Source organism: Micropterus salmoides, unplaced genomic scaffold (genome assembly GCF_014851395.1).
Source record: "Micropterus salmoides isolate LMB-PRFRI ecotype aquatic unplaced genomic scaffold, ASM1485139v1 Ms_hic_scaffold_3, whole genome shotgun sequence".
Lineage (NCBI taxonomy): Eukaryota > Metazoa > Chordata > Actinopteri > Centrarchiformes > Centrarchidae > Micropterus > Micropterus salmoides.
In genome coordinates, this window is record NW_024042261.1 from 4,613,895 (window position 1) to 4,633,120 (window position 19,226).

Genomic DNA, 19,226 nt, shown 5'->3' on the forward strand with positions numbered 1-19,226 from the left:
GTCTCTAACTCTGCCTGTCAGCTCGCTCTGCTCCGTTAAAACTGAATTTACCATACAGAATTGAATACGAGTGCACTCCAGATTTAGCTGCAGCCAGCTGACCGTGTGCTTCTCCCTATACCGCAGTTCTGTGTCCATGCATGCAGCAAACTGAAAGCACTGTCTGTCGGGCGCTCTACGTGAAAAGAGAAGGAAGACATTGCTGGTAGTATTGTCTTCAGAGTTGTTAAACACCTCAGCGCACTGAAGGAAGCCATCTGACTGTGTGAGGGGCAAGATCGTTGATGTCTGCAGGCAGAGTAGGAGCTCTCCTGTCTGACTGGTCCACCAATAGCAGAGAAGATGACCCCTTGAGACACAGCCCCTCCTCATTTGCATAAGGCAGAAAGAAATTTAAAAAGACAGGCAGAAATAAATACCATGGGTGAAAATAAATAAGGTAAAAATACAAAGGAAGAATAAAACAGACAAAAATATTAAAACACACACATAAATAAATACATTAAAAAAATTAGTAATAAATAAGTTGAATAAACAAATAAGGTAATTATAACAAAGGTGAATAAGTAAAGGCACTAATTAAAATATACATTTATGTCTCCTTGTATAATTTAATTACTACCTACATTTATTTATTTACTTTATTTTTTTGTGTATTTAATTGGATGCTTATTTATTTATTGAGCATTTATTTATTTCTGTATTTATTTCTGACTGTGTCAGGATCGGTCCTCCATAGCGGGGTGGGAGAGTTATCAAGCACGTAAAGTTTGGTTCAGATGTGAGCATGTACACTGAAGTTACAACAACTTCCTGTGTCATGGCGAAGACTTGATCTCTGACGCCACGCCACGGACACACCCATTGACGAAAACTCGCAAATAGCACAACTTTTCATCTTCAATGCCTTTAGAAGGCACAGCACAAATTTGAAGTCGGTCGGACTAAATCCCTAGGAGGAGTTCGTTAAAGTACGAAGTGTGTAAATCATCCAAAATTTGACGTAAAATTCAAAATGGCCGACTTCCTGTTGATTTTAGGCATCGGCTCCAAGAGGCTTTTTTGTGCGTCTGGACAAGATACACGTACCACAGAAAATTCGTGCACGTAGGTGAAAACGTGCGGCGGGGGCTGCTTCGTTAAAAGTCACTTCCTGTTGCCAGCAGGTGGCGCTATGACTGTCTGTGAATGTCAGCATGTACATGTGTTCAGGGCGGGACTCTCATCCTACATGTACAGTTTGGTCCAGATGTGAGCATGTACACTGAAGTTACGACAACTTCCGTGTCATGGCGAAGAGCTGATCTTTGACGCCACGCCACGGACACGCCCATTGACGAAAACTTGCAAATAGCACAACTTTTCATCTTCAATGCCTTTAGAAGGCACAGCACAAATTTGAGGTCGGTCGGACTAAATCCCTAGGAGGAGTTCGTTAAAGTACGAAGTGTGTAAATCATCCAAAATTTGACGTAAAATTCAAAATGGCCGACTTCCTGTTGATTTTAGGGCATCGCTCCAAGAGGCTTTTTTGTGCGTCTGGACAAGATACACGTACCACAGAAAATTCGTGCACGTAGGTAAAACGTGCGGCGGGGGCTGCTTCGTTAAAAGTCACTTCCTGTTGCCAGCAGGTGGCGCTATGACTGTGTGAATGTCAGCATGTACATGTGTTCAGGGCGGGACTCTCATCCTACATGTACAGTTTGGTCCAGATGTGAGCATGTACACTGAAGTTACGACAACTTCCGTGTCATGGCGAAGAGCTGATCTTTGACGCCACGCCACGGACACGCCCATTGACGAAAACTTGCAAATAGCACAACTTTTCATCTTCAATGCCTTTAGAAGGCACAGCACAAATTTGAGGTCGGTCGGACTAAATCCCTAGGAGGAGTTCGTTAAAGTACGAAGTGTGTAAATCATCCAAAATTTGACGTAAAATTCAAAATGGCCGACTTCCTGTTGTTTAGGCTATGGCTCCAAGAGGCTTTTTTGTGCGTCTGGACAAGATACACGTACCACAGAAAATTCGTGCACGTAGGTGAAACGTGCGGCGGGGGCTGCTTCGTTAAAGGTCACTTTCTGTTGCCAGCAGGTGGCGCTATGACTGTGGGTGAATGTCGGCATGTACATGTGTTCAGGGCGGGACTCTCATCCTACATGTACAGTTTGGTCCAGATGTGAGCATGTACACTGAAGTTACAACAACTTCCTGTTTCATTGCGAATCATCGACGCCACGGACACGCCCATTGACGAAAACTCGCAAATAGCACAACTTTTCATCGTCAATGCCTTTAGAAGGCACAGCAGAAATTTGACGTCGATCCGACTAAATCCCTAGGAGGAGTTCGTTAAAGTACGAAGTGTGTAAATCATCCAAAAATGGCCATAAAATTCAAAATGGCCGACTTCCTGTTGACTTTAGGCTATGGGTTCTTGAGGCTTTTTTGTGCGTCTTGATACGATACATGTCCCCAGAAAATTTCGTACATGTAGGTTGAACGTGAACGAGGGGCTAATCATTTCCAATTTTCAGGTGGCGCTAGCGAGTCATTTTGCCACGCCCATGTGCGAAACTTGTAGAATACGAAATTTTTCACCGGTTCTGACATGTTTGCAAATTTTGGTGAGTTTTCGAGTATGTTTAGGCCATGTCATTTGGGCCTACTTTGCAGAAAAAAAAAAAAAAAAAAAAAAAAAAAAAAAATAATCCGAGCAATTTCAATAGGGACCTCGCACGGTCGTGCTCGGGCCCTAAAAAATTAAAGCTGCAAGCAGCGTTGGGCGGGCCCTCGCACTTATAAGCGCGTCCGCGTGTGAGCCGGCCGAGTTGCATATTCTGGAGCTCTGCCGGTGCGGCTGTGAATTTGCTACGCGGTTATGACGCCGCATGAAGGTGTTATATGTCACTTCCTGTGTCCCCTATGTGGAGCTACATAGCACTTGCCGCTATGAATATAAATCGGTGTTGGCGTGTAGATGTCTGCGGGGTGGGAGAGTTATCAAGCACGTAAAGTTTGTTTCAGATGTGAGCATGTACACTGAACAATAATGTACCCAAACAATAAAATAAATTCCTTTTATATTTCCCTGCCTTGTTGTTTATGTGTACATACAGAGGAAGAATGTGAGAACAGCACACATTTCATCGTTACTGTGTGCTGTACCGCAGTTCTGTGTCCATGCATGCAGCAAACTGAAAGCACCGTCTGTCGGAGCGTCTACGTGAAAAGAGAAGGAAGACATTGCTGGTAGTATTGTCTTCAGAGTTGTTAAACACCTCAGCGCACTGAAGGAAGCCATCTGACTGTGTGAGGGGCAAGATCGTTGATGTCTGCAGGCAGAGTAGGAGCTCTCCTGTCTGACTGGTCCACCAATAGCAGAGAAGATGACCCCTTGAGACACAGCCCCTCCTCATTTGCATAATGAGGCAGAAATGCATACAAAAATTTAAAAAAGACAGGCAGAAATAAATACCATGGGTGAAAATAAATAAGGTAAATAAATACAAAGGAAGAATAAAACAGACAAAAATATTAAAACACACACAAATAAATACATTAAAAAAATTTGTAATAAATAAAGTTGAATAAACAAATAAGGTAATTATAACAAAGGTGAATAGTAAAGGCACTAATTAAAATATATACATTTATGTCTCCTTGTATAATTTAATTACTACCTACATTTATTTATTTACTTTATTTTTTTGTGTATTTAATTGGATGCTTATTTATTTATTGAGCATTTATTTATTTCTGTATTTATTTCTGACTGTGTCAGGATCGGTCCTCCATAACGGGGTGGGAGAGTTATCAAGCACGTAAAGTTTGGTTCAGATGTGAGCATGTACACTGAAGTTACAACAACTTCCTGTGTCATGGCGAAGACTTGATCTCTGACGCCACGCCACGGACACACCCATTGACGAAAACTCGCAAATAGCACAACTTTTCATCTTCAATGCCTTTAGAAGGCACAGCACAAATTGAAGTCGGTCGGACTAAATCCCTAGGAGGAGTTCGTTAAAGTACGAAGTGTGTAAATCATCCAAAATTTGACGTAAAATTCAAAATGGCCTACTTCCTGTTGATTTTAGGGCATCGCTCCAAGAGGCTTTTTTGTGCGTCTGGACAAGATACACGTACCACAGAAAATTCGTGCACGTAGGTAAAACGTGCGGCGGGGGCTGCTTCGTTAAAAGTCACTTCCTGTTGCCAGCAGGTGGCGCTATGACTGTCTGTGAATGTCAGCATGTACATGTGTTCAGGGCGGGACTCTCATCCTACATGTACAGTTTGGTCCAGATGTGAGCATGTACACTGAAGTTACGACAACTTCCGTGTCATGGCGAAGAGTTGATCTTTGACGCCACGCCACGGACACGCCCATTGACGAAAACTTGCAAATAGCACAACTTTTCATCTTCAATGCCTTTAGAAGGCACAGCACAAATTTGAGGTCGGTCGGACTAAATCCCTAGGAGGAGTTCGTTAAAGTACGAAGTGTGTAAATCATCCAAAATTTGACGTAAAATTCAAAATGGCCGACTTCCTGTTGGGTTTAGGCTATGGCTCCAAGAGACTTTTTTGTGCGTCTGGACAAGATACACGTATCGTCTGACGTATTGCGGTAAGCGTGTCGACTCATTTCCGTTTCCGGTGCTTGTGTGTTGGTACCGTGTTGTGCTGCTCTCGCTAAATAACAGTTACATTTGTTTGATTACAGCGGCCAACTGTTCGCTAAACACTTATTCTTTACAGTAATTTTGCCTAAGCACTCACAGTTCTTTCCATCTTTTAGTGACTGCTGTTCAATCTCATAGTTGTTCTAAAGTTTTGGTAACTGACGCTACAGTACTTTAGCTTAGCCGTTAGCGACTTTAGCTTAGCAGCTAGCGATGGCTTCTCCTTCTCCCTCTCTCTCTCCTACTTTCTCCTGCTCGTGTGTCAGATGTTCAGTTACTCCTCTGCCTCCTTTAGCGGTAATGGTACATGTAATAAGTGTAGTTTATTTATAGACATGGAGGCGAGGCTCAGTGAGTTAGAAGTCCGGCTCCGCACCCTGGTAGATCAGTCTTTAGCTACTGTAGCTAGCCAGTCCCCGGTAGTCGGTGCGGAACGGCCTGAGTTAGCCTCTGGTAGCCGTCCTCCGGCATCCCCTGTGCAGCCAGGAAAGGGGGGCTGGGTGACTGTCCGAAGGAGGAATAGTAAGCATTCAAAGTCCACGGGGCATCATCAACCTGTTCACGTTTCTAACAGATTTTCCCCACTCAGCGACACACCCGCTGAGAAACCAACTCTGATCATTGGCAGCTCCATTTTGAGAAACGTGAATTTAGCGAAGCCAGCGGCCATAGTTAAGTGCATCCCTGGGGCCAGAGCGGGCGACATTGAGTCTTATTTGAAACTGCTGGCTAAGGATAAACGTAAATACAGTAAGATTGTTATTCACGTCGGCGGTAATGACTCCCGGTTACGCCAATCGGAGGTCACTAAGATTAATGTTGAGTCGGTGTGTACATATGCAAAAACAATGTCGGACACCGTAGTTTTCTCTGGACCCCTGCCAAATCTGACCAGTGATGACATGTATAGCCGCATGTCGTCATTCCGCCGCTGGTTGTCGAGGTGGTGTCCAGCAAACGATGTGGGCTTTGTTGATCATTGGCAGACTTTCTGGGGAAGACCTGGTCTGATCCGGAGAGACGGCATCCATCCCACTTGGGAAGGAGCAGCTCTCATTTCTAGAAATCTGGCCAAGTTTATTAGTGGACCAAATCCATGACAACCCAGAGTTGAGACCAGGAGGCAGAGTCGCAGTTTAACACACTTCTCTGCCCTTCTTTTTCAGCAGTTACCCACCCAAAACCCTACGCAGAGTCGCAGTCTAACACACTTCTCTGCTCCTCCATTTCAGGAGTTACTTAGTGAAAACCTATAGTGACGGTGTCTGTCCCCCGACCATCGAAATTATTTAAAAAGGTAAACAGAAGAGGAGCTGTGCATAAAAACCTTATAAAAATTAAAACCACAAGAGCAATAGTGCAAACAATAGGAGAGTTAAATGTGGACTCTTAAACATCAGATCTCTCTCTTCTAAAGGTGTACTAGTAAATGAACTAATATCAGATTATGATATTGATTTATTTGGTCTTACTGAAACCTGGCTGGGTGATGGAGAATATGTTAGCCTAAATGAATCCACCCCTCCCAGTCATATTAATACTCACATTCCTCGAGGCACAGGCCGAGGAGGTGGAGTTGCAGCTATCTTCGACTCTAGCCTATAATCAGCTCTAAACCTAAACTAAACTATAACTCATTTGAAAGTCTTGTTCTTAGTCTTTCGCACCCAAGTTGGAAATCACTGCAACCAATTCTTTTTGTTATAGTGTACCGAGCACCTGGCCCGTATTCTGAATTCTTATCTGAATTTGCAGAGTTTTTGTCAACTTTAGTCCTTAAAACGGACAAAGTTATTATTGTAGGGGATTTTAATATTCATGTAGATGTTGAGAATGACAGCTTCAGTACTGCGTTTATCTTTGTTAGATTCCATCGGCTTCTCTCAGAGTGTTCATGAACCGACTCACTGTTTTAACCACACCCTTGACCTTGTTTTGGTGTATGGTATTGAAATTGAACATTTAGTGGTGTTCCCACAGAATCCCTCTTTATCCGACCACTGTTTGATAACTTTTGAGTTTGTATTGCTGAACTACTCGCCATTGGGCAAAAATTTCTATACAAGATGTCTGTCTGATAGTGCTATAGCTAAATTTAAGGATGCGATTCCATCAGCTCTAAATACATTATCTAGTCACAAAGTAACGGAGGACTCCTATGCTAATTTCAGTCCCTCCCAAATCGATCATCTTGTTGATAGTGCTGCAGCTCGCTGCGAATGACACTCGACTCTGTAGCCCCTCTAAAAAAGAAAATACTAAAACAAAGACGGTTAGCTCCATGGTATAATACTGAAACTCGCAAATTAAAGCAAATATCACGGAAACTTGAGAGGAATTGGCGTTCCACCAAAGTGGAAAATTCTCGTTTAATTTGGCAAGATAGTCTTAAAACTTATAGGAAGGCCCTCCGTAATGCCAGAGCAGCGTACTACTCGTCATTAATAGAGGAAAATAGGAACAACCCCAGGTTTCTTTTCAGCACTGTAGCCAGGCTGACAGAGAGTCACAGCTCTATTGAGCCAAGTATTCCCATAGCTCTCAGTAGTTACGACTTCATGAGCTTCTTTAATGATAAAATTCTAGCTATTAGAGACAAAATTCACCAAGACCTGCCCTCAACTGGCACCGACTTATCTCTAACTCAGGAACCTTAGAAACAGCTGTAGAACCAGATACATGTTTAGACTGTTTTGCTTCCCTCAATCTTTACCAACTAACTTCAATAATTTCTTCATCTAAACCATCAACCTGCCTCTTAGACCCCATCCCGACTAGGCTGCTTAAAGATGTTTTACCCTTAGTCAGCACCTCTATACTAGATATGATCAATCTATCTTTATCAACAGGCTATGTACCACAGTACTTTAAAGTAGCTGTAATTAAACCTCTTCTGAAAAAGCCCAAACTTGATCCGGATGTTTTATCAAACTATAGACCTATATCTAACCTTCCATTTCTCTCTAAGGTTCTGGAGAAAGCAGTTGCTAAACAGCTGTGTGACTTTCTACAGAGCAATAGTTTATTTGAGGATTTTCAGTCAGGATTTAGAGCTCATCATAGCACAGAGACAGCACTGGTGAAAATTACTAATGACCTCCTTATTGCATCAGACAAAGGACTTGTCTCTGTACTGGTTTTATTAGATCTTAGTGCTGCATTTGATACCATTGACCATCAGATCCTATTGCAGAGACTGGAATATTTCATTGGCATTAAAGGAACCGCTCTAAGCTGGTTTAAGTCCTATTTATCAGATCGATTTCAGTTTGTACATGTTAACGATGAGTCCTCCATGCACGCCAAAGTTACTCATGGAGTTCCTCAAGGATCTGTCCTTGGACCAATCCTCTTCACTTTATATATGCTTCCTTTAGGCAATATTATCAGGAAACATTCCATAAGCTTTCATTGTTATGCAGATGATACTCAGTTATATCTATCGATCAAGCCAGATGAAACTCATCAGTTAGCTAAACTTCAAATGTGCCTTCAGGATGTTAAAACCTGGATGAGCTGTAATTTTCTTATGTTAAACTCAGATAAAACTGAAGTTATTGTTCTGGGGCCTAAGCACCTCCGTGACGCATTATCTAAAGATATAGTTTCCCTGGATGGCATCGCCTTGGCCTCCAGCACCACTGTGAGGAATCTTGGAGTTATCTTTGATCAGGACATGTCGTTTAAGTCCCACATTAAGCAAATTTCAAGGACCGCCTTTTTTCACCTACGTAATATTGCGAAAATCAGGAACATCCTGTCTAAAAATGATGCAGAAAAACTAGTCCATGCATTTGTTACTTCTAGGCTGGATTACTGCAATTCCTTATTATCAGGCTGCTCGAAAAAGTCCATTAAGACTCTTCAGCTGATCCAGAATGCTGCAGCACGTGTTCTGACAGGAACCAGGAAAAGAGATCACATTTCTCCTGTTTTAGCTTCTTTGCATTGGCTTCCAGTAAAATCCAGAATAGAATTTAAAATCATTCTTCTTACCTACAAAGCTCTTAATGGTCAGGCACCATCTTATCTTAAAGAGCTCATAGTACCTTACTACCCCACCAGAGCACTGCGCTCCCAGAATGCAGGGTTACTTGTGGTTCCTAGAGTCTCCAAAAGTAGACTAGGAGCCAGAGCGTTCAGCTATCAAGCTCCTCTCCTGTGGAACCAGGTTCCAGTTTGGGTTCAGGAGGCAGACACCATCTCCACATTTAAGAGTAGGCTTAAGACTTTCCTCTTTGATAAAGCTTATAGTTAGGGCTGGCTCAGGTAGTCCTGAACCATCCCTTAGTTATGCTGCTATAGGCCTAGACTGCCGGGGGATTTCCCATGATGCACTGAGCTCCTCTCTCCTCTACTTTCTCTCCCTCTGTATGCAACCTTATCCCATTATTGCATGTTACTAACACAACTTCTCCCCTTTCTGGTAGTCTTGTGCTTTCTCGTCCCTCTCCTCTCTCCTCCTATCACTTCCTGCAGGTTTTCTGGCTCTGGAGCTGTGGAGTCTGGATCTGTGGCTGCGGGTCGCCTGCTGCCCCCGTGTTCCTGCTCGACACCCTCTACTGCAACGACTATTGTTGCTAGTCTTATTGTTATTATAATCATTAACATTACGATGGTTACCATTAACACTATTATAAATATCTGTACCATTTTTCATTTAGTTTATAGCAACATTACCTTCGCTGTCTGTACCTCTGTGTGTATATTGTGTAGGCTGCCTCCCTCCCCTCTCTCTCTCCTTACATCCCTCTCTCTCTCTCTCTCTTTCTCTCTCTCTCTCTCTTTCACTCTCTTTCTCTCTCTCTTTCTCTCTCTCTCTCTCTCTCTCTCACCCCAACCGGTCGAGGCAGATGGCCGCCCACCCTGAGCCATGGTTCTGCTCGAGGTTTCTGCCTCTTAAAAGGAAGTTTTTCCTTGCCTCTGTCGCCTAGTGCTTGCTCTTGGTGGGAACTGTTGGGCTTCTGTAAATATCATCACAGAGTACGGTCTAGACCTGCTCTTTTATGAAAAGCGCTGTGAGATAACTGTTGTTGTGATTTGGCGCTATATAAATAAAATTGAATTGAATTGAATTGAATACACGTACCACAGAAAATTCGTGCACGTAGGTAAAACGTGCGGCGGGGGCTGCTTCGTTAAAATTCACTTCCTGTTGCCAGCAGGTGGCGCTATGACTGTGGGTGAATGTCAGCATGTACATGTGTTCAGGGCGGGACTCTCATCCTACATGTACAGTTTGGTCCAGATGTGAGCATGTACACTGAAGTTACGACAACTTCCGTGTCATGGCGAAGAGCTGATCTTTGACGCCACGCCACGGACACGCCCATTGACGAAAACTTGCAAATAGCACAACTTTTCATCTTCAATGCCTTTAGAAGGCACAGCACAAATTTGAGGTCGGTCGGACTAAATCCCTAGGAGGAGTTCGTTAAAGTACGAAGTGTGTAAATCATCCAAAATTTGACGTAAAATTCAAAATGGCCGACTTCCTGTTGGGTTTAGGCTATGGCTCCAAGAGACTTTTTTGTGCGTCTGGACAAGATACACGTACCACAGAAAATTCGTGCACGTAGGTGAAACGTGCGGCGGGGGCTGCTTCGTTAAAGGTCACTTTCTGTTGCCAGCAGGTGGCGCTATGACTGTGGGTGAATGTCGGCATGTACATGTGTTCAGGGCGGGACTCTCATCCTACATGTACAGTTTGGTCCGGATGTGAGCATGTACACTGAAGTTACAACAACTTCCTGTTTCATTGCGAATCATCGACGCCACGGACACGCCCATTGACGAAAACGCGCAAATAGCACAACTTTTCATCGTCAATGCCTTTAGAAGGCACAGCAGAAATTTGAGGTCGATCCGACTAAATCCCTAGGAGGAGTTCGTTAAAGTACGAAGTATGTAAATCATCCAAAAATGGCCATAAAATTCAAAATGGCCCACTTCCTGTTGACTTTAGGCTATGGGTTCTTGAGGCTTTTTTGTGCGTCTTGATACGATACATGTCCCCAGAAAATTTCGTACATGTAGGTTGAACGTGAACGAGGGGCTAATCATTTCCAATTTTCTAGGTGGCGCTAGCGAGTCATTTTGCCACGCCCATGTGCGAAACTTGTAGAATACGAAATTTTTCACCGGTTCTGACATGTTTGCAAATTTTGGTGAGTTTTCGAGTATGTTTAGGCCATGTCATTTGGGCCTACTTTGCAGAAAAAAAAAAAAAAAAAAAAATCCGAGCAATTTCAATAGGGACCTCGCACGGTCGTGCTCGGGCCCTAAAAAAAAAAAAAAATAATCCGAGCAAATTCAATAGGGACCTCACACGGTCGTGCTCGGGCCCTAATAATCCGAGCAATTTCAATAGGGACCTCGCACGGTCGTGCTCGGGCCCTAAAAATAATCCGAGCAATTTCTATAGGGACCTCGCACGGTCGTGCTCGGGCCCTAAAAAAAAATAATCCGAGCAATTTCAATAGGGACCTCGCACAGTCGTGCTCGGGCCCTAACTATGTACACATGTACAGAAAGGTTTAGATGTAGTGAGTCCAGTGGGCCAGCAGAAGTAGTGTCAGGATTCCGAGGGTGAGTGCAGAGGGGGTGAGAGCCCAAACACAAGACACTGTGAGCTGAGATTGAGTTCCAGCGTTTATTTATCCCAAGCACAACAAACAGGCATGAACAGAACTCACAGGTACAGGAAACTGGTAACATCCAAGAGCAGTAACTGGTAGTACATACAACGGCGCATACATGCAACAATGACCAGACAGGGAATGAACAGAAACACCAAACATTTATACACAGGGGCTAATGAGCAGGGCGGGAGCAACACAGGAGATTGGGATCAGGGCTAACGAGGCAGAGAGACAGAAGGGGAAAACAGGGAGACTGGCTGGCAGGGTGATTACTGGAGGTGAACAGACATAACACAAGTACTGAACACTAAACATATCAAAGTAAGAAGTAACAGATCAGAATAATGAAAATAACAAACTACTCCAGACACCATCAGACTAAACTAACATCAACAAGGAACACAGACAGAAGCAAAGATAAAACAGAACTCAGAGCAGACATGGGCAAAACACAGAAGTACACAGACCAGGAGTAAACACTAAGACATGAACTAAGGTACAGGACTAAGAACTAAAGACACGAACTAGGAACTAAGATACGAGACAAGACAGATATGAAGTAACTTAAAGATGCAGAGGAATGAAATAATAAAGGCAACACAGAGACTAAAGCAGAATGAACAAAATCAGATTAATTAATGAAACTGGTAGAGAACATAAATGACACCTAACAAACAGACGGAACCCAAGCATGATGGTAGAAAACTAACACATGAGGGACAGGAACAGAACTAAACAAGTACTAAGGCAGACACAGATAACAGGACAGAACAGAACCACCACACAGAACAAGCAGAAGACTGGATACAAGACCACAGACAGACAGGACTGAAACCCAGACACAGAGAAACCAAAATCAAAACACAGAGAAGGCATGGCCAAAATAATATAACCCAGACAAACTCAGGACAGGATCGTGACAAGTAGCTCAGAAAGCAGTGCTGCAAGCTGGGAGTCCAGTAGCAGCTCGGACAGGATGAGGCCAAGTTGCTGCTGAGAAAATGGGGAAACAGAGAAAGGCTCAGCGATTTATTGTAGGAGATCCTCTTCACGCCAATCCCATACAACAGAAACACAGTGCAGTAACATCATGGTTTACTGTCACATATGTAACGTGGGCTAACGTTACATAGCTAACTCACCACAGGAGACACAAAGTTAGCAAACTGTTGAAACAAGGCTACAGTCTTTTTCCTTGTTGTCTCTACAGATGAGGATGACGCTAGCTAGTGACATGCAGAGGGCTCTGGTACCATGAATATCCTTTCAAATCACGGGAGAGAATGTTGTTCCCACCTGCTGGTGTACCCAGTAAATTGCTCTCAAACAGATCTCTGTTTACACATCTCAGCGGGACAGATTGGACAAAATTCCACAAATGTGTAAAAAGGAACTCACAAATGTAACGTGACCCACAAATTGACAGGAAGTAATCCGCAAATGTGTAAAAAAAGTTTTGTGTGTACATATCACTCTGTATTTTTGTGGATGTGATTTTACACAACACAAATGTAAAAACACATATTTGTGAATAGTGAAATATTTGTAAATCATAGTACACATTTATGGATTGTCTTCTGTGGGTTACAAATACTAAAGTTCAATTAAGTCTTCCATACATGTCAGGATATTTATGGCCACCCAAAGTAGATTTTTTTTTTGACCCCATGACCTTTCCTCTAGCACCATCAGGGCAAATTGATTACCTCTATACAAGAAAGAGCTAAATCTAATGGTCTGATTTCACAAAATGTTTCAGTACTTCTTTTAATCTTATCACTGAGAGCTTTGCCGCTAAGCTGCTGCTGAAAAATGTTACCTTCGACCATCTAAAGTTTGAGAGTAGTTTGGACAGAGACCCAACAATGTGGTGCTCTGTGAGCTCTGTGACTAGCAGCACAACAGCTGTGCATGAACACTGTAGCAGCACGAATATGTGAAGCATGCAGGGTGCGAATTATACAGTGACAACCGGGATGGTGAACTTTTTTTTGTCAAAAAGAAAACCCAGCAGGAGCGGGCTTCCGTGAACTAAAATCTTACAATGCTTACAATATCCTTGCTTATTTAACTAATGTGTGTCTACAGATGATGATAAATCATTACACCAGTTCATGGGTGCCCCATACCACCTGACAACTTTTGTAGTCAGAGGACACTATTCTACAGCATTGTATAAAGACTCACAAAATACTTAAAATTGAAATAATAAACTCTATATTGATGTCAAAATGTGTATCTACAATAACTATTCCACAATTTCACTGCTCATGCCTAAACACCAGTGTTGGCTAACAATTAGGTCTACATAAAATATGAAATGATATAGTGGTAATGAAATGACAGGGTGGACTATCAACTAGCTAACATCGCATAGCTCATTTAAAGTAAAATAAATGCTAATTATGAAACTCTGAAGGTAGGAAAATTAAGTGTATTAAAGAAGCTAGATAGCTAACTCCTGCCGTTAACTTATAGTGTCTCCACCAGCGTGTGGTGGACTGGACTGGGGCAGCTGCAAGTGAAGTAACGTCAAGGTTTGGAAATGGTATGGTCCATCTTAGGGGTGTCAGAATGCTTTAAGATTCTTGAATATAAGGCATGAGAATGGGAAATATATTGTAATATAAATTACAGTTAAGAAAGACCCCCCCTGAAATGTTGTTTTTGCCTCTTTGGGTGGGGGGGGTGGGGGGCAATTAGGGTCAAACCCACCCAATCCCCCCTGTAATTCGAACCATGGAAGCACGTCAATGCATGCTTTATCAAGACATGCGGGCTATTTTTACACTCTGTACATCTTTTTAGTTATTTTCTTCGCCCAAACGCTGATGCAAAAGTACATTTACCAGTGATTATCTTACTGCATATTACTCAGTGATGAAATAAATGCATGCCTGAACCATTGTAAGTTTTAAGTCAAGGACTTAAAAATTCAGATTCTTCATATTCTCCAGTTCAGGGGAATGGTTAAAATTAATCTGTGTTACAGCAATCCTTTTGAATTTGAGGTCTAGTATTTTTCTGATCCAGCATCTGACAATTAGGGTCTGTTTTTATTATTAATATTATAGCACAGCACTGATGGGGAAATAATAATCACTATTATAATTATTCTATTGCTAGTGCGTTATGTGTCTCTTTTTCAGTGTGATTTAATAAAATATTCAATTATTAATTAGAATTCTTATATTTATTTTGGATAAATGAATAGTTATATTAATTGAGTAATAAGTTTTGTTTCTTGTTGAATAAGCAGTAAATTACCATCAAAATCCTTGGCAGGTGGTCTTCCCAAGTTTACCTTTGCTACATCCACAATAACCTCAGTGACATCCAAAGAGCTCATTTTCACATAGTCCAGTAATGCAACCGGGTGATGATAAAGCAGACACTTATTGAGATGTGCCCCCACATCTGTGAGCATTGGAGCAGCGAATAGAATTGAGTTGTGTTTCCATCACCCTTCTCTGTTTCCGAGGTCTCTTTACTGGTGTGGATGTTAGTGCAGGACATAGTGGCCTGGACAGCAATTGTATTGCATTATAGCTACTAATAGCTATTTGTTAAATCTTCATCAAGAAATTATATTAAATATGGATGAAAAAATGTATTACACATAACATTTGACTTTGACTGTAAAGCAAACTTTTCAAAATAAGACTTGGTGTTGGTGCAATGCAAGACTACATCACCGCAACAAAAGAGGCCTAGGCCTTTTGTATTTCTTGTATTTTATATTGGAACTGTAACGGAGCTACAGTATTGTCTCTAATGCTAATACTACTGAAAGTTAACACTGTGTATCTTGGCCTGACTTTAAACACACGGCCCAGTGTGCTGCTGCACCTTTCAGCTATGAGCAAGTTAGTGGCTTGGTGCTGTTTTCAATTTGGAATTGTTAGAAAATTTCAATTGTGACTTAAATAATGCTTCCATTCATTTAATTTTCATATTTGAATTAACATTTGAATATTGTACAGCAGGTTAAGCCTTTGAAAATGAAATGTCAATGCTGTTTTCATTTTCATTTTGACACCAAAAGAGGATGGTGATATGTACAATTAAATGCATGAATATTGTCCACTGTACAGCAGTCTTTGAAAATAAATTGTAAAAGATGCTGTTCATTTTAATAGATATAATTATAATAATATATAATTATATTATAAATCATATTTAAATTTTTTAAATTTTAATAATGAACACTGTACAGTGGGTACGACTTTTAAAATGAAATGTCAAACTGCCAAACAGCTTTTCCATTTTCATTTTAATATGGCCATAGAACACCCATACAAGTATGTGGAAATTAAAATGCAAATTATTATTATTATTATTGATTGTTGAATTTCATTTAAATTTTTTCACAAATGACACATGCATATGCGGAAAAGTATAATGCTATTTCCAAGTTTACGTTATTAGTAGTTATTTCCACAGTACCTGCGCTTTACTAGAACCCGCCTGTGCAGGAGCATCTTAATGTCTGAAAAATGCGCCCTTTAAATAGCAGGAAAATACTGCACCATTGACTTTAGACCAGGTTTTTGTTGGTCAATGGCGCAAGTTCTTTCTGCTGCCTCAAGATAGCAATGCGGCAACAACGCGGCTGGTCACGCCTCATTTTAAGACCAACAATCCCTTGGGCGCACAGATGGGTGTAAGAGTGTGGGCGCTGTGTGTGAAAATGGCTACTGTGTCGGTCAAAAACTAGCAATGACACTTGCGCTGAGCTTTGGACAGTGAAGGGGAATGGTACAGTGGAAGAAAATGCATGCAGGCATGCAGAGGAAGTGGAGGATTTCTTACAAGGTAGGGCGGGGGGCAGCATTGATTACACATGTGCACTGAAAAACTTAAGCTTTTGGAAATGTAAAGAGGGTAACTACAGCAACAGTTTGAAATCTTATTACAGCATTAATGTTTTGAATGGAATGCTACTAGAAAAAAATTTTCTTGAACTGTGGGTTAATTGTAAGTTTGTTGTGCATTCCAAAGTGGCTTAGATAATAAAACAAAATAAAAGAAAGAAGTACTCACTGTCCTCAATTATTTACAGGCCAGTACATAAAACAAACTTCAAACCCAGCTGTTAGACTGAAAAAGAAATTAAAATAAGATCCCAAACTAAATGAAAATGAAAACAAAATGACCATGATTTTCCCCAGAGGGAGTTAGGTGCCCCGCGATTGGTTGCTGATGCAGAGCATTGGCATGTCAGAAAGACAAACTGGCTGACTGGCTATCTTGGCTTGCTGACAGAGAGAGGGGGAGGGAAATGTAAGGAGGGAGGAGAAAAACAGGGAGTGTGATAACAGCGCTGAGAAGATTTGTTGGCTCTCTGTTAGTGTGTTTACCAGCAGCCTGGTGTACTCGTGGATTATTCTTTAACACTGCCTGGATTATGAGAGCAGGGGCTCCAATGTTCAGTAGATACTGTCAACCACATGGTAATGTACGGTACCAGACTTCTACTGTATCTGTCTGCCAGCTTTTAGCATACGAAACCTGTGATAGAGGGGTTAGAAAAGGTGTTTCCTTCATTTCCTTATTTGACAGGAGTGCTGTTCTAAGCATATTTGAAGTAGTGCTGCTGTTTCAGGCAGTTACAGTATGTTTTGGTGTGTGTTGTGTGTGTGCGAGCGTGTGAGCCGATTAAATTTGTCTCTTAGGTGAAGGCATAAATCCAAATACACATGCCTGTTCGTGTGGACTCTCATCCAGTCTGTGTGCTTTAGTTTGTTTCTGTGTGTTGAAGTATGTACAAGAAACCAGTAATTAGTGTCAGAGGAAGATATTTTGGTAGAGGAGTTTGTGGTTGTTTTCTGTGTGATTTATTTTCATGTGGTTAAAGTATAGTCTTCCTTTCCTACTCAGTCTTTTTTAGTCAGTGTCCTGTCTTTCCCATTTTTTCCCTACCTTTTCTTCTTGGGCTTTCGTCACCTGTAAACACAGGCAGCTGAGGCATGCCCAGGCACTGCCCAGGTATTGGTATGCGTCAGCTTTGCAAAGTCAGTTTCTCATACCTTTATTTTTTACCTTTTTTAATTTTTTATGGAGAGGGAGCTAACATGAAACCATCTTCCTTTCTAGAAAAGATATGGTCCAGTTAACATTTAGACACAGAAAACCAAAATGCTTAAATGATGAGCATTATCGGTCTCCATTAAAAGAATCTACACACTCTCACATCTAAGTTAAATATTACCAGTTTAGATCTCTCAGGTAACCTACAAATGCACAAGCATTTGTATTTGTGTCCTCTCCAGAATGGTAAATATAGTCCACTGTGTTTTACTATATATCACACAAGGTGTCACAATGTACCAAGGATGACTAATTAATCATTTTGGAAAGATCTCTCTTAGCCAACAATTTTAGCTTACTATGTTATTTCTTTCTTACACACACACACACACACACACACACACACACACACACACATACATACAGTATCTTAACACCTACTTTATGTGCTCAGACGATGTGAGTATGGTATGTATCTCTTGTTTTGATGTACAGCTGGGGAAAATGCAGTTCACGCCGCTCCTACTGTGCCATGAGGATGACCTCTTTTTTCAGCTGAAGCTTATTTAGGACAGTATTTTACTTGTGCATGCACAACAACCAGCGCAAAGCGGTAGGTCTTGGTAGATAAAGAGCAAAATATATTTGTTTTGATAAATCCAGGTCTAAACTCAACAATCAGGGGGTGAGATGTGTTTAACTATCAAGAAGAGTCTTAAAACTTTGTGACAGCTTTATGGTTGAATTATGTTCATACCTTAGTAGGTGCACTAGTTTGCAGTATACAACAGGATAGAATAACAGTGACCACCAATCAGTACTTGCTGGTAAGATTTCTGTTCGACTTGCTCCTGACTTGTTGTGGCATCACACAACAATGAGACAATAATCAAGACTGCATAACCAACAGGGAAAATCTAAGAACTGCTCTGGACCCCAACTTTTGAGGGGCCACAGATTTACTGTGCGTCAAATAGACGGGTTTCTTGTATAGAGAGCCTAAGTCACTCACGTCCGCTTCCGGCCCATGGGACCTTTTATTTCGAAAAAAATATGTACAGTAGTCAATGATGAGAGACTTATTTTTTGATCATGTTTGAACTGTGCCCTGAATTGAATATAATGATTGTCCATTTTTAAAAGATTATTTTGTCCATCAAGAAAGTTGCAGTTTCTTGTAAAGCAGTGAAGTTACCTTTAGTTTTGTGTGAAAACCGTTCAATGAACTACATCTCTCGTAGTAGTTTATGTCATTATCAACACAATAAACATCAATGCGGTAATGTTTGCATTGGAAACTCTTGTTTACTCAATAATAATCTGCCATTTCAGAATTGGATCTGTTTGTGTTTCATTTGCATATTATTTTAACATTTACGACTACGTGGCGGGTCAGCGGCACCAGACCATATGTTGTTCAAGTCAGCTGTTAAAAAACTAAAGGAAGAATGGAGAACGAGGGAGAGAGGTGTTCTCGTAAGTATTGCCATTATGCCTGCTGTGTCACACAGAGATGCAAATAACATTGTCTTCCGTTGTAAACTTTGTGAGACCAGCAAAAAGCTTTCAATTGCAAATAATTTTGTATTGAATCATCTGCTAAAGCAGCACAGCAACGTGAAACTTGCCTGTAGAAAGAAACTCCATCTGCAACTTCCAAGCATCTACTTAGCAGGAGAGAGTGGCGTTAAGCAAAGTTTTGTGTTTTGTAAAAACACTGAATACTTCTCTTATAAATGCATGTGCAAAACAGTAACGTTAGTTCTAGTCGAGACACTTGCTTACATTTTTTTCATCTCAGCCATAGGCGTTAAAAAACGTTTCATAAAAATCATATTCATTGCATCAGCATACAGCATCCTC

The 19,226-nt window shown here is 41.4% G+C and overlaps 1 protein-coding gene across 4 annotated transcripts in view; it reads left to right on the forward strand.

Annotated features, from left to right (window-relative positions):
• LOC119882913 (kinase suppressor of Ras 1-like) overlaps positions 1 to 19,226 on the forward strand; it is a 96,129-nt gene that overhangs the window by 22,385 nt on the left and 54,518 nt on the right. The window contains exon 1 of one of the 4 annotated variants that reach the window (XM_038693279.1): positions 16,636 to 16,786. The exons of 2 other annotated variants lie outside the window; for them this stretch is intronic. In XM_038693279.1, the coding sequence (XP_038549207.1) occupies positions 16,784 to 16,786 (3 nt within the window). In that variant the 5' untranslated portion in view covers positions 16,636 to 16,783. Of the gene's footprint in view, positions 1 to 16,635; positions 16,792 to 19,226 lie in introns of those variants that run through there. One more of the 4 variants, XM_038693278.1, reaches the window with a different exon arrangement.